Source organism: Glandiceps talaboti, chromosome 6, assembly GCF_964340395.1.
Source record: "Glandiceps talaboti chromosome 6, keGlaTala1.1, whole genome shotgun sequence".
NCBI lineage: Eukaryota > Metazoa > Hemichordata > Enteropneusta > Spengelidae > Glandiceps > Glandiceps talaboti.
In genome coordinates this window covers 24,039,215-24,067,082 of record NC_135554.1, presented here as the reverse complement: position 1 = coordinate 24,067,082, position 27,868 = coordinate 24,039,215, and the positions used below count along the sequence as shown (strand labels likewise).

At 35.3% G+C, this 27,868-nt stretch overlaps 3 protein-coding genes and 1 long non-coding RNA gene across 4 annotated transcripts in view; 3 read left to right on the top strand and 1 right to left on the bottom strand.

The window, feature by feature from the left end:
• Nucleotides 1-343: 343 nt before the first annotated feature.
• LOC144436168 (uncharacterized) lies at nucleotides 344-3,043 on the bottom strand. The gene is made up of 3 exons (XR_013480939.1): nucleotides 3,019-3,043; nucleotides 1,066-1,150; nucleotides 344-434 (listed from the first exon to the last, which is right to left on the bottom strand). It is a non-coding gene; the product is annotated as an uncharacterized LOC144436168 (long non-coding RNA).
• A 10,054-nt stretch (nucleotides 3,044-13,097) lies between these two features.
• LOC144436733 (uncharacterized) lies at nucleotides 13,098-18,764 on the top strand. Its single transcript, XM_078125586.1, has 7 exons — nucleotides 13,098-13,197; nucleotides 13,876-13,941; nucleotides 14,146-14,251; nucleotides 15,250-15,365; nucleotides 15,806-15,897; nucleotides 16,936-17,021; nucleotides 17,930-18,764. The coding sequence occupies exons 1-7, from the start codon at nucleotides 13,187-13,189 to the stop codon at nucleotides 18,059-18,061; spliced, it is 609 nt and encodes a 202-aa protein (XP_077981712.1). The 5' UTR covers nucleotides 13,098-13,186; the 3' UTR covers nucleotides 18,062-18,764.
• A 778-nt stretch (nucleotides 18,765-19,542) lies between these two features.
• Nucleotides 19,543-20,944, top strand: LOC144436706 (large ribosomal subunit protein mL64-like). Its single transcript, XM_078125559.1, has 2 exons — nucleotides 19,543-19,968; nucleotides 20,617-20,944. The coding sequence occupies exons 1-2, from the start codon at nucleotides 19,544-19,546 to the stop codon at nucleotides 20,867-20,869; spliced, it is 678 nt and encodes a 225-aa protein (XP_077981685.1). The 5' UTR covers nucleotide 19,543; the 3' UTR covers nucleotides 20,870-20,944.
• Nucleotides 20,945-22,750: 1,806 nt separating this feature from the next.
• The window catches only part of LOC144436267 (uncharacterized), a 42,555-nt gene continuing 37,437 nt past the window's right edge, over nucleotides 22,751-27,868 (top strand). The window contains exon 1 of the mRNA XM_078125013.1: nucleotides 22,751-22,871. The gene's annotated coding sequence lies outside the window, so the exon portion shown is untranslated. The remainder of the gene's footprint in view (nucleotides 22,872-27,868) is intronic.

Below are 27,868 nucleotides of genomic sequence, written 5' to 3'. Positions count from 1 at the left end.
TACCCTCTAAAACAATACAATTACTCAGATCTTCATATCGTTTTCTTGATGAAGCACCACACTGATATAAAAAAAACTTCAATCTTTTTATTGAAAAAGCTTAACCATCTAAAACCAAAAGCCGACATGCGCACACTTCAAACATTGATGGTGTGGAATTCATTACACCATGAATTGCCCATTGAAGTCAGTCAGCCAGACATGTCTATCGTCATAAAAATACTAAGTTGGCCTCCTCCGCTTGTTGAAAAGTAAGCAACGGGTCTCGGATGACTCTGATGAGACCAACGTATTTTTACTGAATTGGAATAACTTACGACAACGTGATTCGTCTCTGCGGTTGGGACAGTCTTGAACATGGTTACATTGCTTTTTTGCTTTGATACATGTACCCTCTTCATCGTAACAGCTTATATAACCTCTTTTGCAGGCTCCTGTGTCAAAGAATAATGCAAACACTTGTTGGTGGAAATTCAACATTTAAACAAGAAAAATGTTACCAACTGACCATGCAACATATCCTCATCCTAGTCTATATGTACTTTGGAGTGAAGTATTGTGTGTATTCACTCTTTCCATTTAGATATCCAGGTGTTTAGGATACTATGACATACCATTGTAGTAAACCACTGTCAACTCTATGGCAGACAAATGTGCGCTGGATAGCGAGAATGTGGTGTAACAGTGGCGTACTATGTATAGACTAGATTTAGGAAAGAACAGTGATTTCGCATCAATTCTTGCATGTCACATTGTGTGATTCTTTTCTGATATTTCGATGAAAGTATTTTTGGGACAGTTCGAGCATGACAGACAGTTCTTCCATGTTATATATAGGGACTATGATTGGCGTAAACATCTGGAACTCCCACTATCAAAACAATTTACCAAAAAGGCATTAAACTATACTAGAAAGAGGTAAACTGGGGTCTACTTACATAATTATAACATAATTATAACTATTTCCAATATTAGTGTAATATCACATGATCATGACATCTTATATCCTGTTTTCAAACACGTTTTGTCATTCCAAGATTCAAAGTCTAAACATCTCATACCTACCCTCCCTCATTGCATTAATTCCCAGTGCACACACACCAAGGATTAAAATGATGGCAAACTTCATAGTTATGGAGCAGATTTTTCCCTGGATATAGAAAACAGAAAGTGACTGATTGTACAATGCAATGCAAATTGTTACGCTGAAGATGGAGAGATGAAATATATACATTAAGGGTATGGCATGCACTTTCTGAAGGAAGTTGGCGTTATTATAGGTGCCCTCAAAAACACACCCTCGCTTACACAATTGGGGGAACGGCTTAGAAGGCATAGTCTATATACAGAAGAACTGAACATTCGATGGCAAAGCTTATGCCCGTCGATCCTCAAATAAACTGTCTTGTTAGTGTATGATATTCAGGATATCACAAATAATCAGTGAATCATTGCACAGAACTGACGATGCCTACAGAATTATGCTTTTGTCATTTATCCACACGAAATCATCATCTATTGTCAAGTCTATACTAGTGGTGATTATCACTGTGCAGCCTAGCGGTGATAAAGTGTAATACTCAAAGGTAAATGCCGTTCAATCGAATAGCCTCTAGAGCTAATTATCCTTGAAAATATATTAGATCGAATGATTCAAATGCATAAATAGAAAAGACATCATGTTTCTAGTTTATCACTCAATGACCAGCCATTTTCTGCAGCTTTAGGGGAAATAGTAATTGGTCGCCCTTTTTGAAACAAGCCATTAAGGAAAAATGTCAGTGTTTGCAGCCATATCGATCGTCTCTTTTGCATGGAAACCCTTGCATTTTTAATTTCATATTATACAAGTACGTGAGTAATAGATCATTATGAAACGGTCTGCTTACTCATCAGTTTATATTTGGTATCTGTACCCGTACAATTACCATTTGATCGTACGAACGAAATATGAGGACATTGGATGTCTGCTTAGTCATTTCATAAGCAAAATAAAGTGAATTACTATTTTATGAACCATTCCTTTGGCATAAAGTTGTTACGGTCGTTCGTTTCTCTGGCCATTACAGTTCTAATTTCTTTAAAACAAGAACATTTCGACATAGAACACATTCAGTTGAAGTTAAGACTCAATGAAGAGTACGTATTAGCATCGTTTTGAAAACTGAATGGCTCGGCGAACGAACACCCAATCAAGGTTGATATCCGATAATTTTATAATTGATGGCTATGATGAAATGGCGAACACATAATCAAACCCAACGTTGAATAACTTTAGACACGGACTACAAAGATGTAGTAGTATTTGTGTTACATTCAGTAGCAATCCTTCACTTTATAGTTCCATACCATTCATAGTTACAGACGTTTTAGTAATAGATGTAACAAGAACGTTGGCATCTGCCCCTATTTACAGGGAAGGAAATGTTCTCGCAATGTTACAAAACATTCTAGCTATCGTAAAACCATCTTCACTGATAACTTAATATAACTTAATATGTAAAAATATGTTTATCATTTGTTTGTTAATCATGATGACGATTTGATCAAGACAGAGAAGGGGTGTTGAGAAGTGGAAAGACGATTCAAGTGCACTCAATGGACAAGTTTCTATTCTATTCTTGATGTTATGTTGTAGGTTGCTGTATAAAAGGATACAACTAACTCTTGGTATAATAGCCTATACGTACTGGGCGCCAGTTGCTTTGGCATTTAAGGTCCTTGATCATATACCTATTGATTAACGTATAGCTGGTTTATTTTCCATAGCAAATAAGTACTTACAGTTGATAAAAAATCACTAAATTTGATAATCGGTGTCTAAAATCGATTTTTAAGATACAGTTCCCGCCCTGCCAATAATCTCTATCAATACATTCATCCCGAAAGCATAATGTTTCGTATTCCCTGGCAAGTTTTGTATTTCTGGTCAAAGTAGCTCACAAAAGATTCCAAAACGTTTTTTCAATATTCGGCTATCTATAAAGGATGATATATACATTTCGATAAGAGGCCTACCTGTAATGCTGATCAAAGAAGTCCACACACTGGTATGACGGCAAGTATAACAGTAAGATATAGATACACACAGGTTATCACGCCCATAAAATGAATATGCAAACAGTTTGCTGCCATTTTCAGGAAATTTGGAAGACGGGTATCATTTTTGCATAACATGCATACATATAGTGTTTCTGATCATCATCGTATATTTATTTGAACAACGAATGTCGATAAAACACTGCAAATGATTTGTTTAATTAAACATGCGGAAAACATAAATAATCTAATTTAAACAAATCAAAATATGAAACAAATAAATGAATTATGTCAAATTAGTATGTATAAAACAGTGACTTGTTTAGATTTGTAAAAAAATTACTATGGATTTTCTATGGCAATTATACTTTTTATTTATTTATAATGCTTTTTCTTCCATGCTATATCACACATAGTGTCACAGCCATTCTAAGGAGCTAGCTGCACTGTGAAAACTTGTTTTTAAAAACAGGTGAGCCATGGCATATGAAACATATAATTAAAAGGTTGACCTCCCAACTGAACAGTACTCGAAACATACAACCAAATCAACCAGACGATCTCATTCACATACTCTTTGACGGTTTTATCACGCCGTAAATGACTGTAACAATCTCACAAACAATAAATTACGCTCCATTTTAACTGTTTTGATTTAGACTTTTGTGAGCAATGTGGTTCCCAAATTTTATTTTGTAAATAAATATGAAACCGTTTCTGTGCCTATTTTCTTTTTCTTTCAAAAGTTTCTCATTTTAGTCCACTTTATATAATTCGTTTGTTACAATAGTTTTTCAAGTTATCCGAAATCGCCATTTATTTCAAAATGAAATTAAAAGCGTCCAAGAAATTTGCTATAGAAACACATTGGAAAATGCCTCTGTCAAGTGTTCATCTAGTTTCCGGACATATGTACTTCGCAATAACGCACTTCACTACTTCAAAACATGTACAGACCAAGAAGAAAATTTAAGAGAAACACTTACAACATAGTGTTAGTACACAATTGTCCAAAAGCTACGGTGGGTTTTAATTGAAGTGTCCGTGGCCAAAAGGTGTGGTCGGCATTTAGGATGGCATTTCACAACACAACACAACACAACACACAACATAGCATAGCATAGCATAGCATAGCGCATAGTGCATGTGCAACTCAGAAAGATAGTTCTTACTTACAGCATCCTGGCCAGTAATGTACAAGAAAACTATTACACTGCTTTTCCTGTATTATTGGGGTAAATTGCTATTTTCATATGTAATTGGTAATTGAACGAATAAGTTTTATTGGAAGACTGGTATAATGCGCATACTTCTGTTAAGGCTGGTAAAGTATACAATAGAGAACCACACACACTACATCTAACTATGTGAACAATATGCACTGAATAAACGACGTAAGTGTCAAAAGTAAAAATAACAAAAGTAACAAGGTTAGTCTTAATATATAACATTTATATTTTCACTGGTATGCTATATCAGTGTCAACTGGAACATCACTAAATGTCCAGTTGAACCAACAATCAAACCCCTATATTCTCATTATATATATATTTTGCCTTTTAAGCTCAAAAATAACTTTGAAAATATATAAAAACATGAGATTGACACATATAAAAGTTACTTGTTTTACAAATTAAAAAGGTATATACGAATTCTGAATAGCAAGGTTTTGGTGAAATGTTGTGTTGACCTCAGTAAGAATATGGATGTATCAATGACGAAATGCAATATTCCTAGAGCATACGTTCCTTTAATTATAGCATATAACTTCAACCTTAGCATTAACTGTATGTCTATATTTGCTCGTATATCAATGTAGATCTGGTAGTTTGACAAAGGCTTGTACGATTACTATACAAACGGCTAAATTATAGATATGATGGTACCCTGCCCACCAAGATAGCATGCATGGCAACTTTGAATATTCTTTATCCTCGACGTCCATTTCGAGGGAATATCTATCATTAAATGACCAGTATTGCAATCCACGAATGACAAATGTGTAACTATGTTTGCTAACACTGGTTTAAAATATTTTGGTGTTTTTTGTGTGTGACATCGTTTGATCTAATGTCAGAACACTATATATCTAGTAGTCTGAGGTCTGATACAACTTGTAAGAAAGCAAATGGTTGATATTAAAGGAGCAGTATATAAGCGAATCAAATGATTGATCACTTACTACTATATAGACGACAGGGCGACCGGCGTCTACTTTGACCTTGATCATTATACATCCGCGTTAGTACAATGTGCATTACCAAAAAGAGAAGACAACGTCAATTTAGTTTCTTGGTAATGCATCTTTTGGACATTATTATAACTAACTACGATATTGCACGTTCAGAACGGTGAGTATCAATCTGCTAAGACAGTGCTCTATACCGCAGTGGCAGAGCATAATAGTTTTGGTAGTACTGGAACTCTTTCTTGGTTGTAACTCGGAGTTTCACGCATAGTGCGATCAGAAAACAAACAAACAAACGAACAAACAAACAAACGAACAAACGAACAATCTCTTTCTCGTTATGCAAAAGAAATATATAGTCAGTACAGTCAGTGCCATATTGAGAATTTCTATGAAGTGAGTCATCTCCACCATCACATTAGGTATTGTGAGCATGTGCGTATGTACCGTCACATAACACTGAAGGCGAGGAGTAATATCACTTGAACGTTCCTGTAAGATTGTATGAGAATAAAAAGGGGATAAACAATCATATAAAGAGATGATTATAAAAAAGACATGATAACGTTAATCTAGTTTCTTGGTAACGCATCTATATATATATATATATATATATATATATATATATATATATATATATATATATATATATATATATATATATATATATATATATATATATATATATATATATATTTGTGTGTGTGTGCGTGTGTGTGCGTGTGCGTGCGTGCGTGTATATATATATGTGTGTGTGTGTGCGTGCGTGCGTGCGTGCGTGCGCGCGTGCGTGTGTGTGTGTGTGTGTGTGTGTGTGTGTGTGTGTGTGTGTGTGTGTGTGTGTGTTTGCGTGTGTGTGCGTGTGTGAATTTGAGTATCGAATATCAATCTAAACTAGAAAATATTAAACCTATCGTCACAGTCTGCTTCCCCATCACAAATCCAAAAGATAGGGATACAGAAACCGTCTCTACAAGTGAAACTGAATATGCCACAACCTGGAAGGATACAGACTACAAGTATGTCTTTGGCAGTAAATTTAGTAGTTTATATGGGTTCATGGCGACAAAAAACATATGTATACCTTATTTGGCATCTCGAAAAAGGATTCTTTCCCAGACATGTCGGTGTGAATAACACTTTAACATTATTGAATTGCAAAATCTAGGACCGATAGCTGGTAAACCTTGGGTCCCAAAAAGTACAGTGGATATATCTGTATCTCTATCTGTAGAATACTATGTAAACATTACAAGATGAATTACCATAGTTACTACACTGCTACCAGCTATCTAAATAGTGTATTATGTTCCAGGCGGTAATGGATGGTACCTCTCTTTATCCCTATTGCTAAGTATTGAATAGTTTTATTTATACATTTTGCTTGGCATGAAAGAGCACAAAACTCCATTATTTGTTGTATGATAAGATTAATATTTCCTATGTTATTGCAGCATGCACACAATCAAATGGTTGGATTTCACTTACCACAGTCTATCTCGTCAGACAAATCAAGACAATCCGGGAACATGTCACATACCCAACGATCAGGAATACAATGACCACTTGAACAAGCGAACTGGTCATTAGCACATCCTGGTACAAAGAATAGGAATGTCTATGAATCTGATAGATTCTGATAGAATCTGATGTTGTATAATTAATTTGTAATACATAAAGTTTCATAACGTTTACCTGTACACGCAATGTATTTAAATATATCTATAATCTGTTATGAAAGCAATATTGTCATTCAACAAAATCTCGATTGTTAGATACGTCCCAATTCTTTATTTCCTCAATGTCGTTTTGTGTCATAATACGGATACATACTTTGTGCTTACAATTTCAAATGTTTATAAAAGTCCTTTCAACTTTCACAATAATGAAAAATAGACTTGAATGGCCTTGACATTCTTCAATGAAATTTGACGGCGGTTCGTACATAAATATCATATAGGTCAATTTTAAAATATCGTATAAGCTTATTATGAATATTCGTTACATGAATATTCATGTTTAAGGGTGGGTAATAGTCCAGGAGGACAAACGGGTCAAATACTGTCTTTATTACCCACAATATATCGGTGTTAACTTTTCATGTTTGCAAGATTATACATGTATTCTCGATATTCCATTATGAAGTGAAATTTCAAGTTGAAATATTGCAAGACTTACCGCAGTTCAACTCATCAGACCCATCAATACAGTCTGGGAACTCATCGCAGATAGAAGAATTAGGAATACAAGTATCATCTGGGCAGGTGAACTCTTCTCGAGAACAACCTTGAAGGAAGAGGAAAGAGGAAAGGTCGCCATAGAAGGGTCATTTACGGTTTTTAGGGTGAATGTTTGCAAATAGTAGTGCATAGTTTTCTAGTACCCTTCTTGACCTAATCATCCCATCCCATTCTACCAACTTTGATCTCCTCCCTCACTCCACCAATATATAAATTATCTTGTATGTGTCTGTACGAATGTATGATTCCCACAATGTCGCAGATAAATTGCACATACTGAGATCTTTCAAATACAATCGATATCTGAGCGAATTACATTCAAGAGGAATATTTCCAAATGCTGATATTTATTGCATAGACAAGACTTGGTTATCCTTTCAATATATTAACACTTACCAATTCGATCAATATACACTTTACCAATTCTAAACTTACCACAGAGCAGTTCATCGAAGGCAAGAGGGCAATCAGGTTCACCATCACATACACGTGATAAAGATATACAGCCGCCGCCAAAACACGTGAATTCGTCAACACACTCTAAAATAAGAACATCAAGAAGGGGGGAAGGGAGGTAAAATATGATATAAAATATTTTGATATTAATTAATCAAGTGATAAATCATACTTAGATGATGATTAAAAATTATCAAAATTATTCAAAACAGTGTACCATGCTTTCCATTCGCATTACTCTTTCCAGAGGGCACCAGTGATTGGTCAACAGTAGGGCATCATTGATTGGTCAACAGTTTTAACAGATTTACATGGGAAATATCGACTACGAGAGAATATCCATTCTTTAAGATTATCCTGTATGATACATATTGTAAGGGATGTTGTCATCAACACTACAGTTCCATCGAAAAATGACAATATTTCTGAATTTGCTTTTCCTAAATTCTATTTTCCACAATCATGATAACTCAATGTTATCTTTGCGTTACTGGCAGCATCGTCGCAAACCACGGCCTCTGTTACGGCACCGTCGAAACAACTTGCGTTATTTCGAAGTGTAGTGGAAGAAATAACAGCCCTGGTTTGCGAGAATGTACTGACAGCTGTCAATAATGGTATGGGAATTGAAGTTGATGAAAAAGAATGATTGCAAAAACATTTAATGCAAAAGGGAAATAAAGTCATTGAATTTCAGTAAAGTAGGGTAAAATTTATTTAAAAAGCAAAACAACATTACTCAAGAACAAAAATGGAAATAAAGCATTACCATGCATACTAATAGTATTTGGTAGAATTCACGACAGTTACTATAACATCAAGTTTAAATTTCAAACCCGAAGCTGTTTGGTTGGCATTTTTCATTCTCATCTGCTTGCAAATGAAGAAAATATGTGATAACTAACTTTGAAAACTTGCCACATCTAGAATCCACAACAACCAAGTTAGGCCGATCCATTGACAGTATACCACATACCATAATAATATGTGAATGGTTAGAACTATCACAACCAAGTTAGGCCATAGACCCTCCTATGTAGGTGGAGGGTTGGCCGATCCATCGACAACGTACCATACACCACAGTAATATATTAATGGTAAGGAACTTACCACAATGAAGTTCATCCGATCCATCGACAACATACCATGCACGACAATAATATATTAATGGTAAGGAACTTACCACAATGAAGTTCATCCGATCCATTGACAACATACCACACACGACAATAATATATTAATGGTAAGGAACTTACCACAATGAAGTTCATCAGATCCATCAGCACAGTCAGTTTTATTGTCACATAAGAGCAAATTGGGGATACAAAAACCGTCTCCACAACTGGACTCAAAAATATCGCAACCTAAGAATACAAAACAGAAGCAAGTTTTAGCTGATGCCTTTTGATTCGAATGTTCGCGCGTTAATTTAGGAAAAGATACAATTGTCAAGAAGAAAGCATTCTTACAAACACTAATTTCCTACCGTAACGATAGACATTTTACACAGGTGCACTTATCTTTGAACTCCTTTATTGAATTGCTTTAGTCGTGTTGTGTTGTGTTGTGTTGTGTTATGTTGTGTTGTGTTGTGTTGTGTTGTGTTGTGTCGTGTCGTGTCGTGTCGTGTCGTGTCGTGTCGTGTCGTGTCGTGTTGTGTTGTGTTGTGTTGTGGGATACTTACTACAGTTAAACTCATCTGCCCCATCGATACAATTATCCCTATCATCACATACCAAGGACAGTGGAATACAGGTACCTTCTGGGCATTCAAACTCATCCACAGTACAATTCCATGGACCTAACAGAAAGAAAAGCCAGGGCAGTGAGGACACATATAATCAAATTTCTATTATTTGTCATTCATTCATTCATTCATTCATTCATTCATTCATTCATTCATTCATTCATTCATTCATTCATTCATTCATTCATTCATTCATTCATTCATTCATTCATCCGTATGTATGTATGTATGTATGTATGTATGTATGTATGTATGTATGTATGTATGTATGTATGTATGAAACATTTTATCATGCGGTAATGGTGAGAGATATTTAATTAAATTCATGACAAAGTATCAGATATGAACATATACATTAGTTAATTATTCCTTTGTACATGGCCATGTAATAAACATCTTTCTTACTCACTTGGTGTTTGACCATTGAATCCCAGAATCGGGAGAACGAAAATTATTACCAGTATTCCCTTCATTTTATTCCAGGTATATTCTGTTGGATAAATGATTTCAAACGTTATGGTTGTGTTGTTGTGTTCAAAATACAGCAACAAAATACATTAATTGTTGACCTTCCCATATTGCACCATCCTTGCTCTCTAAGTAGATCTAGAATTACTCAAAAAACTGCCAAATAAACCTGTCATTGCTCAACATAACATAGTGGCCTCTGTGGTCATTGCGACTATCAGGGTTTAAACCCATTCTTACTGAGAGTAGATGAGACTTGTCATAGTCATTGTAGTGTGAGTCGAGTGCATTTTAAGGTAGTTTTATGCTTTATAGTTAAATAATAAATTTAGGTTAGTAGAAGAAAGTATGTTGCATACTTTTAATTTTAATTTAAAGAAAATATTAGTAATTGCTTGACAGGACAGTAAATGATATAGGAATATTTGTATGTATGTATGTATGTATGTATGTATGTATGTATGTATGTATGTATGTATGTATGTATGTATGTGTATGTATGTATGTATGTATGTATGTATGTATGTATGTACACACACACGTATACACACACACACACACACACGCGCGCGTATTTTTTGGGTTAAATTCATTTTATTGAAGGCATGTATCAACAAGCGTTGTTAGTATGCATATATACATATATCAAACAATGGCCTTTGAAAGTAAATGGTCCAAACATTCATGACCTTTGCATTTAGAGTACTGCTACATAATAAATATTATGGTTAACTTTAGCGCAAAGTAAATTAGTATACAGGAGACCCAAAAGATGTGGGTTTATATTCAAATCATGAATGTACTTATTTTCTGTCAGTGTCACGACATTTTTTACTGGTAGTGCACAGAAAAGAAAAGTTCACAGTGTGATCAAATCAAATGGACCGATCATGCGCATTATAGAAACTTAAGGGGAAACTAACTATGGTTCTATATAGCACCACAGACATACATTTCTCCACACCTTTAATTTATTTCACAGTAGAGAAACAGCAGTATCTTCTATGTAAATAATATACAGTTCACTTACCCTTATGACGGTTCTCCTTGCAGTCCTCTGGCAATGTATATTAGCGATATCTATATTTAGTATATAGGTACACGTGGTTGTCTATGTAATGAATAATTCATGTATAACACTTGTCTGGTATATGGGTACTAGTATATCTCCATTGTCCATAAATTACCTGAATAGTCTTATTTTTAACTTAACACTGGATTGAACATGTGTGTGGGGTGGGGATGGGATGGGGAACCAAGTTGGTAGTTCAAATGTTACGAATTGTGCAAATTAGTCATGTAATATGCACAAATTTTCTCCACAATAATGAGACATATAAGTCATGGTATCATCAACAGGCCTATATTCTCCCCGTTTCATGACATTAACAATAAATGCTCGCCTCTAATTGGTATAAATATTATCATTTATTAATTGTCCAATTTGACCAGTCTTAGGACCATGCAACCCGTCAAGTCTAAAAGACACATATATGTCATATCAGCAATATATCTGTCACCTGAGATGAAATTCTGAATAATAATTTATAAGATATTACCTCCTTTGTAAATTCATTAATTATGCAACTAAAATTATGCAAATTAGTCATATACATGCAAAACATGAGAGAGAGAGAGAGAGAGAGAGAGAGAGAGAGAGAGAGAGAGAGAGAGAGAGAGAGAGAGAGAGAGAGAGAGAGAGAGAGGGAGAGAGAGAGAGAGAGAGAGGGGGAGGGGAGGAGAGAGAGAGAGAGAGAGAGAGAGAGAGAGAGAGAGAGAGAGAGAGAGAGAGAGAGAGAGAGAGAGAGAGAGAGAGAGAGAGAGAGCTATATGGTTAGGCAAGGGAGGGAGGTAGCTAGCTATGACTGATTTTGACGTGCGCCCTCATGCGGTATCTTGTGAAAGTTGAGTTGAATACTATACCCGGAAGTGTATGTTGCAATATCTAAGCAATGTAGGCTGTCCGTAAATTGAGACTGTCCAAGCGTCGATGCAACCATGGAGGTGTGATGCAACAAACAGTAACTATGCAGATGTTGATCACTTCGTTAACAATCTTCAATGACAGTTTACATTCGCACGAGGAATAGCAAGTGTCTACTTACAGAACGTGAAGACCATTGTAAAAATGGATAGCCTAATATACGAGGTATGGATCTAGGGTTTTCTTGATTTTTACAACATTATCGCCATGACAACAGCAAACTGAATAATAATTTTTACTTTAGTAATGGTATGCTGTCCGGCGAATGACCCACGGCCCTATATATTTAATAGTAAAATGTAGAAAGCAGAGCATGTCACAGTAAACTTTAACCCATTGAATCTCGGGTATATTCAACACACACCATATTTATCACTCATTTCTTTCAGGTCATCCTACACGAGAAAGCAAATATTGATGATCAGTTTTTATCTCCTCAAGACTGTGATGCGCTACTTGAAGATGGTGACAGTGTTGAGCAAGTACATGTAAGTCTCGTTGGTCCACAATATTAATTAAAGGCCTCGGTATGAATCTTGTGAATGTTCCATAAAAAACAAGCAATTCCTGTGAGATAGATGGAATAATTGTAGCTTCATTTTTATTTTTACATTACTTTTTAAAGTTCTTTTTTACATTTTATTTTGTGTGACTCAACATTGCTCGTTTTACTTTTTATTTTCTCACGGGGTTTGCAAAGAAAAACAGAGGACCGAGAGCAATGTAGCAACACCGCTACAGTACTCCATCTATAACGAGATTCAGTTCGCAGTTCTGCATTTTGACTTCATCTAACCACTGATAAACATTGGAGCTCACATCTCTGCTCAAACACTCTTGGATTCAGATTCAGTCTTGAAATTAAAGTCAGCATTGGATTGAGAATCAGTTTTGTAGCTAATATCATTCCCACATTCATGCATGTCTCTTTTGAGAGAAACGTTGACATTGTGCCTTTATTGTTATTTCTATAGCCTAGTGACACAAAAACAAGTGAAGACATATTAAACGGATATCCAGTTTATCCTTTGTATAAAAAGATAGCTACAGTTTTGACACAGATTATGGACACTGGGTGAGTGTTTACCATTCACCTGTTGTACTAATTAGCTAAGATTAGTTCTAAAAAGTATAGGTAATAGGCCTTTCCAAAATTTGCCATTGTGGTGTTTTACTTCATGTTTGTGTGTACCTTGGGGGTATACATGGTATAGGTTACTCAGCAATAAGAAAAGCATCCCTGATTCACACTTCTACAATATATACCAAGAGAAAGCAGACTTATAGGCAGTGATGATACCCCCAATTTGAGAGAGGGCGCTATATTCTCAATTTCCTGTTTGCAGTCTTGAATGGCCTATTTACATCATTCCGGGTCTTCATTTGCAAACCATGATAAAATGAAATAATTTTTCCGTTTCTGTCGTGACAATGGAAAACACTAAATACTGGAATGAAATGTATTACGTCATACTCATAAAAGGAAATTTGTTTACCACAGCAAGACGCAGATTATGAATCATAAAATTGCAACATCTAATATAGATGATTCAGAACATTTTTGTACTTATTTATTGCTGATGTAACTTAGATGTAAAATTTCTAGACTAGCTAATACAACATTTGGAGAGTTTTCAATTCTTATTTTGTTTCACTTTTAAAACATATTGTTCATCAACTTTTCTCAAAGAATTACTCAGAAATGTTCTTTTTTACAAAGATCTAGATGAAGTTGGATATTTCCTTTTTACAGTGATTGCCAAGTTGTAGCATTACAAAGTCATCATCTCTTGGACGAAGCAACATATTGTCAACATAGGTGAGAATACTCCCCCCCCTTTTTTTTCTGCTGTACCGTATTACTCATGTTATAACTGTTGAACAACAGTAGTTTTAGCCTATCTTAGTAAATCAAGACACAGATTGCTCAAATAGAAACTCAGTGTTGTGATCTAGTGAGTTGTGCAATGATGTAAACTGTCAATAATTCTATTAACTTATGATATTCTCCTTTCCATATAAGGTCAATGATGATGGAGACACTAGTAAGCAAACTACAAGGATTAAAAACTTTGTGGGACAATTGGTCAAGATCAGAACAAACCTTTCATGTCAGACATCTACTAAAAGTAAGTTTCATCAATATGTCTCAGTATGTGTGTGTGTGTGTGTGTGTGTGTGTGTGTGTGTGTGTGTGTGTGTGTGTGTGCGTGTGTGTATGTGTGTGTGTGCGTGTGTGTGTGTGCGTGTGTGTGTGTGCGTGTGTGTATGTGTGTGTGTGTGTGCGTGTGTGTGTGCGTGTGTGTGTGTGTGTGTGTGTGTGTGTGTGTGTGTGTGTGTGTGTGTGTGTGTGTGTGTGTGTGTGTGAATCAATTGTAATAGTATGCTGCGATCTTTTATTTATCAACATCACACAAAATTTCATTTTGTATGGAAATAGAAGCACACAAATGATGAGCCCGTCTAGATTTCCAAGGTTTATGCTAAGAACAAAATCCCACAATCAAAAGTAAAACTCAATCTTGAAGCAACAATGGCAACTTGCATGGCAACAAAGGCCAATCAAAGGACAAGTGGTAAATGAAATTTATACAAAAAAATATTCATTTTGTGGACAAGTGCTTTCTGATTAGGACAAGCAATTGTTATTTTCTACTCATCCATTGGGCAAGTGAATTTTTGTCATTATTTCAATCCCTGTGTACTGAAATCAGTATGTTTTACTATTACTAGACCAGAAAGACTATAGCGTTTCAATTAGATGGCACAATGTTTTTTACATCTCACACATTCTTTTGTAAGGAATTACACAAAGAACAGACATTGATTATGGTAGCGTGCACACATGAAATGTTACATTTTATTTCTCTGTGAACACAAATAAACAGTTTTGTGTTTAAATCTTCCTTGATTGATCTGACTGATGTTGATTTGTGTTCACAGTGAGATAAAATCTATCATTTTACAAGCTTGCATGCTATCAGTCTCTGTATTTTGTTTATGTAATTTGTAACAAAAAACGTTATATGAGACATGAAAAACATTGCGCTGCCTACTTGAAACTCTATAGTCACTCTCATTTGGTAGTAATACTGTCACTAATAAACAATATTCTATCTATACCCAGGATATAGGGAAAAGAGGTATTTTAGACCTACTAGGTATGAGGAAAACTGTTGGCACTGTAGACATATTTCCACCTTCAAAATCAACACTACTCAACTCTTTCAACAAACCAAACAAGTAAGTGCTCATACCTATTCCCCCTCCCCCCCCAAAAAAAAACCCCAAACCCCCCCCCCCCCCAAGAAAAAAAAAGAAAAAAAAAAGGTTTTCATAGTACAATGTCAATAAATGCATAAAAATGAAAACTGAATTGTCTCTTCTGAAATCATAAACAATTGCAGGAAGAAGAAATAGAATGCTAGTATAAGCCTTCAAAGAGAATTCCTGAGTAGGAAATCTAACTGTTATTGATAAGGAGGATGAACTAGTAACATCAACACTTAATGCTTTCACTTCTTAAATTAACTTCTACCCTAGCGTACAACTTTATATAATTCCATTGTCTGTAATGTATGGCTGTACTATTCATTCCATTTAGTGTAAATTGAATCCCTCATGTTTACTCACAGGCTACACAGCTATATCACATGTGTCTCACAAATTTCACTATTTCTCAGGGAAAGCAGTAAACTTACAGTTGGTGCAAGAGCATTGGCAAAACATTGCCATAGAGATGAAACGTCAAGTTGGTGGGGTACAGCAAAGGGAGGTGAGATATTAATTTTTTTGTTAGCCCCAAAGGACATGTTGGCGGAGGTTGGGGCTACTATGTTGGATCCTGTTTGTCTGTCCGCCCATCTGTGTTTGTTCACCTGTATCTCAAAATTCTCAAACAGGCATTGGCTAATTTCAGCAAAACATTCAACAAATGTCAGGTACTATAGTCTGCATATGCATTTCACTTCTTTTTGTGACCGCCACAATAATAGTCAAAAGATGGCCATTTTTGTCATTGAAAATTCACATTTTGCCTATTAACACCACAAGCAGACTTTATTCATGTGTCTACACCCATGTTATCAATAATAAACCTTCATCTTCAAGGTCAAATAGGCATGAAATTCGTAAACCTTCACAGTTTGCCCACTAACTATAATACTGGCCTCATTTGTGTGTCTACACCATGTTATCCATAATGACCTTCTAATGAGACATTTGACCTTGACCCCTATTTTCAAGGTCAAATAACCAAAAACATTCAAATTGCAAATGTACACCTCTGAGATGCATGGGCTGATTTCAACCCAAACATGGAACATGTGTCAGATACATTAGTCCACATAATATGTACATTAATGTTGTTTCATGACCTTAACGATAATGGCCAATTGCTGGCCATATTTGTTATTACAATAATTATAAGCTATTGACTGGACATTGGTTTAATTCTACTCACAGTAGGCTGGCATTTCTGATGACATCCATGTGTTATCTTGCAGTGTGTATTTTGGGACTTCCAACGTTTACACATTTATTTGATTTGCACAACAGGCACTGCAGCAGTATCACCCAGTTGTGTAAATATACCACACTAATAGTTTTAGTTTGTGCCTATATTAGTAAACCAAGACATAAGATTGCATGAGTAGTATCTATACATCAATTGAAGTAAATGGATACAGAAAGGGATCATAATTTGCCTCTGTACTGTACCTAAGATAATACCTGAAGGGTTTGCAGTGTCAGTCTGTCTGTGTGTGTATATAATTTTATGATGATAACTTCAAACTTGCCCCATATTTCATAGGAGAAGATGCCAAAAATAAACATGCCAGTGAGATTGTACTCAAAATATTAGATGATACCTCATGGATTAATATACACGCACTACCGGTAAGTATTTGGAATACATAAAACTGTTTTTATACATTCAGTGGTCATTAGACTATATGATAGTAAATATACAGCCATGGTGAGGTTTACCTAAGGTCCTGTGAACAATATATTAAAATGCTGGGTTGCTCCATCATGAATATTTTACAATCCAGTACCTAGTGGATGCATGGGATGGAAGCATTGACGTTTTACGTACTATATACTGATTAATTCATAGTGAGGTGTCAGTTGAAATCCTGTATGTGAAAGTTACTGTTTCATCCATCTTTGCAAACCACAGCCTCTTTTATGGCACTGTCCTAGACACACCTTCAAGATATTTGGCAGTGTCGCTCCAAGAAATATCAACTCTGGTTTGTGAGAATGTGTTTGATCCATCCATAGTGCTTCCATAGGTGTTACATGTAACAGCTATGTCTATTTGTACATGTATACATATGTATACTTATAGTCTAGCATGTATGTAAATACATACATACTGATAAGTACATACATTTGTACATACATACCTACCTCTTACCTACATACATGCATACATACATACATACATACATACATACATACATACATACATACATACATACATACATACATACACACACACACACATGCATACATACATGCATGCATACATAATACATAGATACATATATGCATACATACATACATACATACATACATACATACATACATACATACATACATACATACATACATATGCATACATACATACATACATACATACATACATACATACATACATACATACATACATACATACATACATACATACATACATACATACATACATACATACATACATACATACATACATACGCACAGACACACACATGTGTGCATGCATTAATGAAATAATTTACTATTACTTTGATGTTATATTACAGCATGATGTACATGTCATTGAAGTGCGTCAATCAGCTGGCTATGGTGCAAGATGGACTGCTGATGGTTCGATGTTTCGTGGATTTCTAGAGCCTCAAATGGAAGATGGACATGAAGCTGGATGGAAACATTGATGTTTTGTGTGTTTTTAATAGTACAGCTGAAAATGATGTTTCATATTTAAAAACACTTTTAAAGACCTAACTCCATTATCAATAACTGGGACATCATGTCTTGAACAATATAATGCATTATCTTCAAGTTTAATACCTAGAGATTGCCCTGATTTTTAGATGACATGGTTTGTCAGCTCAATTATAACCCATACAGGTATTGACATGTATTTAATATAAGTGTCACAAAGATATTTGTTTTAAAATACATAATATTCATATTTGAATAGGTGAAAAATGGCAATGTCATATCTTCATAGAACATGTAGATACTCATAATGTTTGAACAAAGATTACCTTTATGCAAATGAAAGTAAAGTCAGCAATTTTTTAAACTATTAATAGTTTTTAATTAAAAGTTATCGGTCGTCTGTATTATTTAAAAATAAGTTAAATACTGTCATTCTGACAAAATTATCCTCTTGTTTCTTTCTTTCTCTTTTTCATTTATTTCTTTTGCTTTAATAATCAGTTTTTATTTCCACATTATACGAATGAAGACCAGTCCAAAAGATATAATATTTATTTACTTGTATATATCTTGTACAAATAACAAGTGTAAAAAACAAACCCGGGTAAATTCTTGATAAAATCATAATGTAGAAATTGTGTGAATGGAGAACAAGGAATATATTTTATTTTTAGTATTTAGATTCCTCAATAAAAATCACCTGTTTATTTTCAGTGAAAAAAGTAAAACTTTCACTGTGGCTGAATGATTATGTTATTTGTGAATTATCACTGGTTTTGAGTCCATGTGGATTAATGTATTTAGTCTAACATTTTATCTTTGCTTTAGGCCTAAAAAAAATAATTGTTTGGTCCCGGTTACCTGACCCCACCTAACTTTTCACTGCCGACTTTTTTATGTATTTGAGAGAGAAAAATAAAATGATCTCAAAAATTGTGCAAGTCTCACGAGAAACAGTGAATGTGGAAACTGACATCAACTTCAAAAGGCACTCTAAAACTGTTCTTCCAATCTGTAATGGCTGTACATCTGATAGAAAGAAATAAACAACACAGAGACCATTTGGGAAACAATGGAAAACCTGAACTATAGACACTCACACACACACAAAAATAAAGATTAACAAAAGTAATTATATAAAAACTTTTCTGAAACATTAAATATCACCAAACAGGTCAAGATCTGAAAATTGCCCATGGAGTTAAAAAATGACTGCGTCCCAGATAAAAATGAAAATGTACAGATCCCGATACTTGTTCGAGCAGGTCATCGAAAGACTTGACGACGTACTCTTCCTAATTTTGTACAAAGAAATTTGTCCATAGTCAAATCACTATGTTTACAGCATTTAATAGAAAGAGTTTTTTTTCTGTTTGTTTTTATTTCATCCATGTATTACTACGTCAGGTTGTGAAGTGCGCCATCTTCGACAACGTTTACATACTAATGCCCTTTGACCTAGCATAGAAAACATGGCGGCGGCGATGAGGTATCTCGTGGGAAGTAATTTCACGAAGTCGACCATTGTATTTTGGGTACAGGAAAGTCGTTTCAGCTTTTTATGTAGGTCAGCAACTTCAAAATATTGCACTGCATCGATACAAGAATCAAATCCAGTCGAAGGACAAGATGAAGATTCCCGTACATGGGCTGAACGGCTACAGGACCCAGAGGAACTTAAAACGCTACCAAAGTGGATGACATCTAAAAGGTACATGCGTAAAATGTATGCAAGACACGGAACATCGTCGGGATTTCAACCAGGCATTATGTGGCCTACGAAATCAGAACTTGCAGAAATTATAGAGGAAGAGAGAGAGTACCATCCTACTTTACAAGAAATGCAAGCTAATATTGAAGCGAAAAGGAAAGCCGCAGAAATGGAACGACTGAAAAGGTAAATTTGTGTCGATTTCTGTAACTTCATATTTTGTTATAACGTTATTAATAATCTACATATTGATGTTTCAGTTGTATAGTTTCTTGTTGAAATGTTTTCCCCAAGGTGTGCACACCTTCACACGAGTGGATTTTGACGAGGGCCTCCCCACATACACTAAGACTTAAATCCAAGCATTTGCCAGAAAACAGGTGTAAATTCTGACTGGGTTTTAATTCTACCCACTGTGTCAGATGACGTCGGTGGCATTATCACATGGTTAGAATCAATGAGGATGATGAAGCTGTGTGGTGCAACAGTGTCAGTAGACTGTATCAGCCAATCACAATGGGATAGATTTCATGGTGGACTTAGACTTTATCTAAGTGTGGTTGAGGCTGATGTTTGCTCTGCATGAATATTGTAAATTTGAATCCAAAACTGTTAGCGAAAGTCTAAGTGTTTGTAGAGAGGACCTAGTCAAAGTCCACTACTATAAGTTATAGGTTACGGAAGTATTGGTGTCAACCAAGAAATCAAATAGAGTTATTTTTGTGTGTGGTAAAACCATGTTTGAGGTTTTTTAGAATTGTTGGAATTTAATTTAATTTTTTTAAGAATTTAAAATCATAACATTTAAACTCAAAACATTTTATTTTCACACAGAGAGAAGTTCATTGCTGCATGCATGGCTAGGATGCCTGCACTGGAGAAAAAGTGGCTGGAAGCTAAAACAAAGAAGAAAGAACAGCAACAACAACAGAAACGAAAACGTGAACTTTTACTCCTTGAGGCAAAGGAAAAATTTGGCTATGCTGTCGACCCAAGGCATCCGAAATTCCAACAATATATGGAAGAAATTGAAAAACAAGAAAGGAAAAGGAAAAAGGAATTAAAGAAAAAGGGAATTGTTGTTTAGAACTTAAAGAATAACTCATACATTATGGACAGAACTGGTGTCAATTATACAACAAGCACTTTTGTCATACTGAAAAACTTAACCTATTTTATTTCAAATAAAGAATTGTGTGATAAATCTCGGTTCATGTTCACTTTAATTTTACTTAACCTGCCATGAATGTGTGTGTCAGTCTCCTGTATCTCGCCGTCAGCTATCTGGAAGGAAAGTCATTGAAATTTATGCAACTTAAATCGCCCTCAAACGGTTAACCTGATTGATTGTCGTTGCCTTATTACCCAAGGTGCATCCTGTATGGCTTATCACAAATATGTCCTTTCCACTGAGAATGTTTTGATTGTTTTTCAGTTGAAGATATGTCGGCGTCTTTATGTCGAAGCAACTTTCAACAACTTAAAAGTTAAATTCTGTGACATAGGCAGCCATGTTGTAAAAGCTGTGAACGTTGATAGTGCATAAGGAATGCTTTGATTGGCTGCTGCTGATTAATGACAAGTTTGAGCTGTTTGAGAGCAATGTTCGATAAATACGTGTCAATGATGTCTCAACACATGACAGAGAGAGAGGTAGCTATCGTAATCATAATGCCTTGATTATTCAAGATAGTTGATCTTGTCTCAAGAGTTCTATATGAGAGAATGAGAAATAAAAGATGAAAATGAGATGAAAACTGATGAATATAAGATGATGGTTGGTTCTTTTACAGATTTCTCAGACCACCATGAAATAAAACTTCACCCCGAGTGTTAAATTGATAATGGATTTTTATAGCACTTTCCCAAATTGTGCTGAAAGCACCTTACACTTATTACCCCTATTACGTATAATGGCACAACAGTCTTGTATACTTCAAATCCCTGGGGAGCATACTAGTATAATCTCCACTGAGAATACACAGTGTACAGTTTGTATAATAATCTAAAATTGTATCTTGCAAAGTATACAGCTGAGTTTACTTGGGGGACAATTGTGGTTCAAATCTTGCGATGTGATTTTCAGATATTGAGCATGCCACTCTTGACCGTTTGATCATCACATCTCCGTGTTATTTTTGAAGTAGTCTTGTATCCTTTTCTCATTGTGTAGCATACAGATTTTCCCTTGTGTGTAATGAATCCAGTGTCAGGCAATATGTCTACATTTCTATACCATTTACATGTACGTGTACATAGTAAAAAGCATAGTACCAATTAGTTATGCAACTCTCAGTGTATTATCTTGAAAGAGATGTTAAATGGACATTGGTAGTTCTCCACCCACTGATCTCCAAAGTCAATCATATGCCCCCCCCCCCCATACATTTTTGCATAGAAAAAACAAGATTCTTTGAATGATGAATATAGCAAGTGCCAGGAAATCCTCGCCTTAGGAGAGTGAACATACATATATGCCCCCTAGTGAAAATTAAACCTCCCCTCAGGTAAGTAAGAAAACCTTTGATGAAATATTTCTTGCTCTGACCATGGCTGATACTTCATATGTAATAATTGCATTAATTCACACCATTATACTATGCTAGCAGACTCCATGAAGCATTTTCTTTTACTTTTTTGCAAATTATATTTTTTCTCAAATCAGAAAATATAATGAAAGCAATCTTGAAAGTGTGTAATTATATGATGTTCCTTCATTAACATTGGCAATTCTTGACACAATTCTACACGAACTTTCTGTAGTCTCTGCGCCTTGGGCAAAATCCATCCAGAATACAATGTGGTGTGTGTAAAGTGGCGCGCCCACGTTTCCAACATGCGTTTCCAACTGCCTTTGATATACTGCCCTCTATGTTGATAGGTGTGTTACTAACAATGCGCAGACCAATCTGCGCAATCACTTTCATATTTCAATCTTTTCAAGATGGTAGGAGTCGACTGAAGTGAACGATATCGAAGAATATCGTAAAATGGATAATGCGGTAAAATTCGAGACGGAATCGATAGAATTATATTTTGCGTGCAGTTCCCATTATTGACAGTCATCGTTTCTTACATCAGTGCGTTCGGTAAGTAAACTCTACGTACTTTCCTGCCGGTCAGTGCGAGTACGAGTACTGCTGCATTATTGATGTAGGTAATGATGATTGAATATCCATTTTATATCGTTAATTCAGACACGTATACCGTGTTTAGCAAGTGTCGTTAAACAGGTGAGTCTAATATCACCATGTTGTTGTTCATGCTAGCCTGTATCATTTTACGTCAGGGTACTCAACAACGTTCGCCAATACCCTCAATATTGTGTGACGTTACCCTGTACTACAAGTTCTACCTACAACAAACGATTTGTGTGTTTAGCCGTCGAAAGTGATTTCTTTTATTTCACTCTGTACAAGGTAATGATGTTTCGCACATCACAGCACAGTTTACCTTTCACAGATCGGTACACTAATTTTTCTTTGTATATCAAAAATTGCCACCGTCACCCACCAGTCTCTTTGACAAGCACTCAACGCTTCCAAAACAATAACACCTACTAAAAAACACAGTCAGACAGACTTGACAAGTAGCCGTTTACTTGTTCTACTCAAGTCAAAGTGAGAACTGTGTTGTCATGGTGTACAAAGATATTCTACTATTCTACTAACATATCTATCTTCTCTATTACTGGTGGTAGGCATTCATTTGATATGTTTCCATCATCCACCAAAGAATGTCGTGGATATGGGTCAAACTCAAAGTGTTTATTTCTTAATTATTATAGTAATTGCACTTGCTTGCCATCAGTAACGTGTGTTACACAACATCACATGCAAGCCAAGCTGAACCTGTTTGAAAAAAAATGGTCTTTCTCCATCACAACAAAGTGCATCTGTCATCCATTCTGTAGTGTGCAAAATGAAAGTCAAAATGTTCAAAATTTCTATTTCTCTTCCCTATAATATACAAAAAAAAATGTAATTATATTTAATAATCCCCCATATTTTTCTTCATCCAGCTGGAAAAATACTTGTTATCTAAGGGTTTTGACATTTCTACGACTTCAAATGACAAGGCCCCTTAGGCCAGTCATGTTTTCTTTGGGTGATTAATTAAATTATTCAGGAATTATATCGAGATGTTTCAATTTTCTTCTAGTATCATAGTATGGTGCTTCTGTAAAAACTGCACTAGTTGCAACTGAAACATTTTTTTTTTTTGAAACTGTCACGTTAGATATAGCGACTTCCTTGTAATATTATTTACCATTAGATGTATTGAAACCACTGTGGGTACAAACATATGTGTAGCCGTACATGTGTGGTGGAATATATCCAATCAAATTAATTTTTGGTGTGCATCCAAAAATCAGCACCCCAGTGAATCAAGATTTCAACTAATTACTATATCATTACTTAAGTTATAGATTAAATAGACCTAATTAACATGTACAATGTCGAATTATTGGTATTTTAACAATTTTCACTGAATGTATTGTTGGTTGTCAGATTGAAAAGATAATAATCCAGTTGCAGCTAGCTACATTGTACATGATGTTGTAGTTTTAGTGCAGACAAGGATATGACTTGTAGCATCATTATGCTAATATTTGTATCTCACATAAGGGTGAACCTATTTTTTTTCTGTTTCTCGCTAACCGACCAAGCCAAATTTTCAGCTCCAACATCAAACTGATATTTATTTTATTTTCGCTTGCCTCTAATATTCAACATTATATGAACCATCAGAACGTAGCATGCTCCTTCACTATGTGCTATGACTGCTACTTTTAATATTGTATGGGGTGGGGAGGGAGATCGCTGAAAGAAATGTTGTGATTGTTGTCTGCATTAACCAGAATCATGAATAGTGCATCTGTACTTACATTGTAGTTACAGCATAGACCCTACACGTGTAGGGTCTACCGGGTTACATTGAAGGATGTACTTGTAATTTGTACTGGCATCAATATTAACTGATAGTGATAAAAAGAATGAGGATTTTACTATATATAAGTGCACTATGATCATTGTTTTTGTCAAGGATAGTTACATGTAGTAGATAAAATGTGTGAGTCCCCAAGTTACAGTAACAGTTCCAACGCACAATACAAATCAAAATTTATGGTGTAAAGAAATCAATAATGCAAGTTTTGCCAGTTCCAAAATGTGTAAATATAGTCAAATTAGTCGAATTCTTCAAATGCTATATTGCAGAGAGAGAGAGCTAGCTGGAGGAAATGTCAGTTTAGAAATGTTGATGTTTCTGTCTGAGGTTTCTGTAAAAGAGAATTTCCGCATGACTACAAAAATTATAGGAAGTCAGACTACCACTGTATGTTGTAGTATCAGTTACATCAAGCTAGCATTGATGGTGACTTAAATATGGACCACAACATCTTCTTCGGACCACCAAAGTCTGGGTAATTTCAATCCTTTAGTATTAATATTTTATATTAACTTTTGTACAGTATTTTTCATGAAAGGTCACCTGTACAGGTTTTTACTTCATTAAGTAGTAACTAATAACAGACATGGCATTTAAATTGTACAGGTCAAATTGGATGACAAAACAGACTAGGCTTGTGAAACGGTATTTGTATATGTATGTTGTGTTTTGTATATGTAGATAGGTTTGATAAGGGGTATGAGGTTGAGTATGCATCATAGGGTGCAAAGCAGGGTTTATAGAAGGGGTGAGATTATGGGGTATATGGTTGGGGAGGGGATGAGATTGTTGGGTTTAGGATTAGGGAAGGGATCAAATTGTGGGATATAGTGTAGGGATTACAATCATAGATCCTACACGAAGGTCTATGATACAGTGGAATATCTTTGTTGATCAATATACATACACAGGTCCTATACAGGTATATACAATCATAGATCCTACACGAAGGTCTATGGTACAGTGGAATATCTTTGTTGATCAATACACATACACAGGTCCTATACAGGTATGTACTATCATAGACCCTACATGAAAAGTCATTGATACAGTGGAATATCTTTGTTGATGCACATACAAATGTCCTATACAGGTATGTACAATCATAGATCCTACATGAAAAGTCTATGATACAGTGGAATATCTTTGTTGATACACCTACACAGGTCCTGTACAGTTATGTACAACCATAGACCCTACATGAAAAGTCTATGATACAGTGGAATATCTTTGTTGATACACCTACACAGGTCCTGTACAGGTATGTACAATCATAGACTCTACATGAAAAGTCTATGATACAGTGGAATATCTTTGTTGATACACATACACATGTACACATACACAGGTCCTGTACAGGTATATACATTTGTACAATGGGAGACTTTGTTAATACACATATACAGGTCCTGTACAGGTATATACAATCGGAATAGTCATTCAGCTGTCGCTAGGAATGTTGCATAGACTCCATGAATTAGGTCAGCAGGTATGTGTGTATAGGCTGTGTTGTATTTGTGTCAACCCCCCACATTCAAATCCACTTTTGTATTGTGTGCAAGTATTGATCTATTGTGTGAGTTTTTTAGCGTCATACAAATAGGTCAATCTATAGGCTTAGTAATTGAGAGGGAAAATCTGGCTTAAATTTACATTTTTAAATTGTTTCCTATATTATACATTGAACTTTTTGAATTACATACGGGTGAAATACAGACAGTTCCTATGTACATGTACAAAATGTATATCGCGTACATGCAAAATGTTTTTACTAAGGTTTTTAAGAGAGAGAGAGAGAGAGAGAGAGAGAGAGAGAGAGAGAGAGAGAGAGAGAGAGAGAGAGAGAGAGAGAGAGAGAGAGAGAGAGAGAGAGAGAGAGAGAGAGAGAGAGAGAGAGAGAGAGAGAGAGAGAGAGAGAGAGAGAGAAAGAGAGAGAGAGAGAGAGAGAGAGAGAGAGAGAGAGAGAGAGAGAGAGAGAGAGAGATATCTGTCAAATGTTATCAAGTCTATGAAAGTATACTGTATAGTCAATGTGTTTGCTAAGTAAGGGTAGCAGCGAGAAGAGATATCTGGTAAAATTTAAAATAAGTCTGTGATTACTTGTACGTAAATGTACAAAAACATTGGTGCATAAATGTATGCAAGAGGAGTGTCCAAGTGTTCTATGTACATGAAATCACAGGACATACAGTTACTTTATACATTTATGAAATTTGGCAGTTTCAGATAAACCTGTAGGTAATGATAACCAAAACCAGTAACATGGGTGGTAGTATGGGTACTTCAACTATACATGTATACACCTACACTTATAGTGTTTTCTGCTGTAAATTCACTTGCAGAAAACTTCACATTCACTTACTTTAAATACACTTGTGAAAGTACCACTGCAGAGAACACCACAAGTACTTGAGCAAACACCCACACTGGCACTTGGGTGTCACATATGGTTCTATCATATTTACATTGTTTGATGACTGAATAGAGAACTAAATGTTATTTTACCTACTTGCATGTACACACCTTAACAAAACAGTGAAATACTGCAATAAATGAAGTCGCCTTTAAAGTTTAAGGTACAAAAAATGTACATGTACATGGAGTGCAGTGTGTCCCCTAAGCCAATTTGACGCGCCACTAATGTACACAATTTCAAGTGATGCACCAAAATTTGGTGTTCCCACAGCCTCTCTTACTATGTGGTGAAATACCATGAAATGCCAGTTTTTATCATTTTGACTCACAACAACAAAATATGGACACACTGATGTAGTGATACCTTTTTCCATTGTACCTGGCTTGCCTACTTTGTAACAAGATGTTGTCTTCGATATCAAATTTGTACATGCATACTAAATATCTTTACAAATCGTATTCATTACACAGCATTATAAATGTGAACTCCATTATGATCGGTCAACTGTTAAATGAACAAATAACTAGTTGACATATATAGCTAATGATATACATTGTCATTCCAACACATTAACAATTGATATATAGCTACATGTAATATAAACTCCCACACTTTAACAATTGATATATACATTGATATATAGCTAATATACATGCCAAAACATTAACTAATTGATATTTATATATAATCCCATGAAATCAATGTTAGTTTTACGTCATA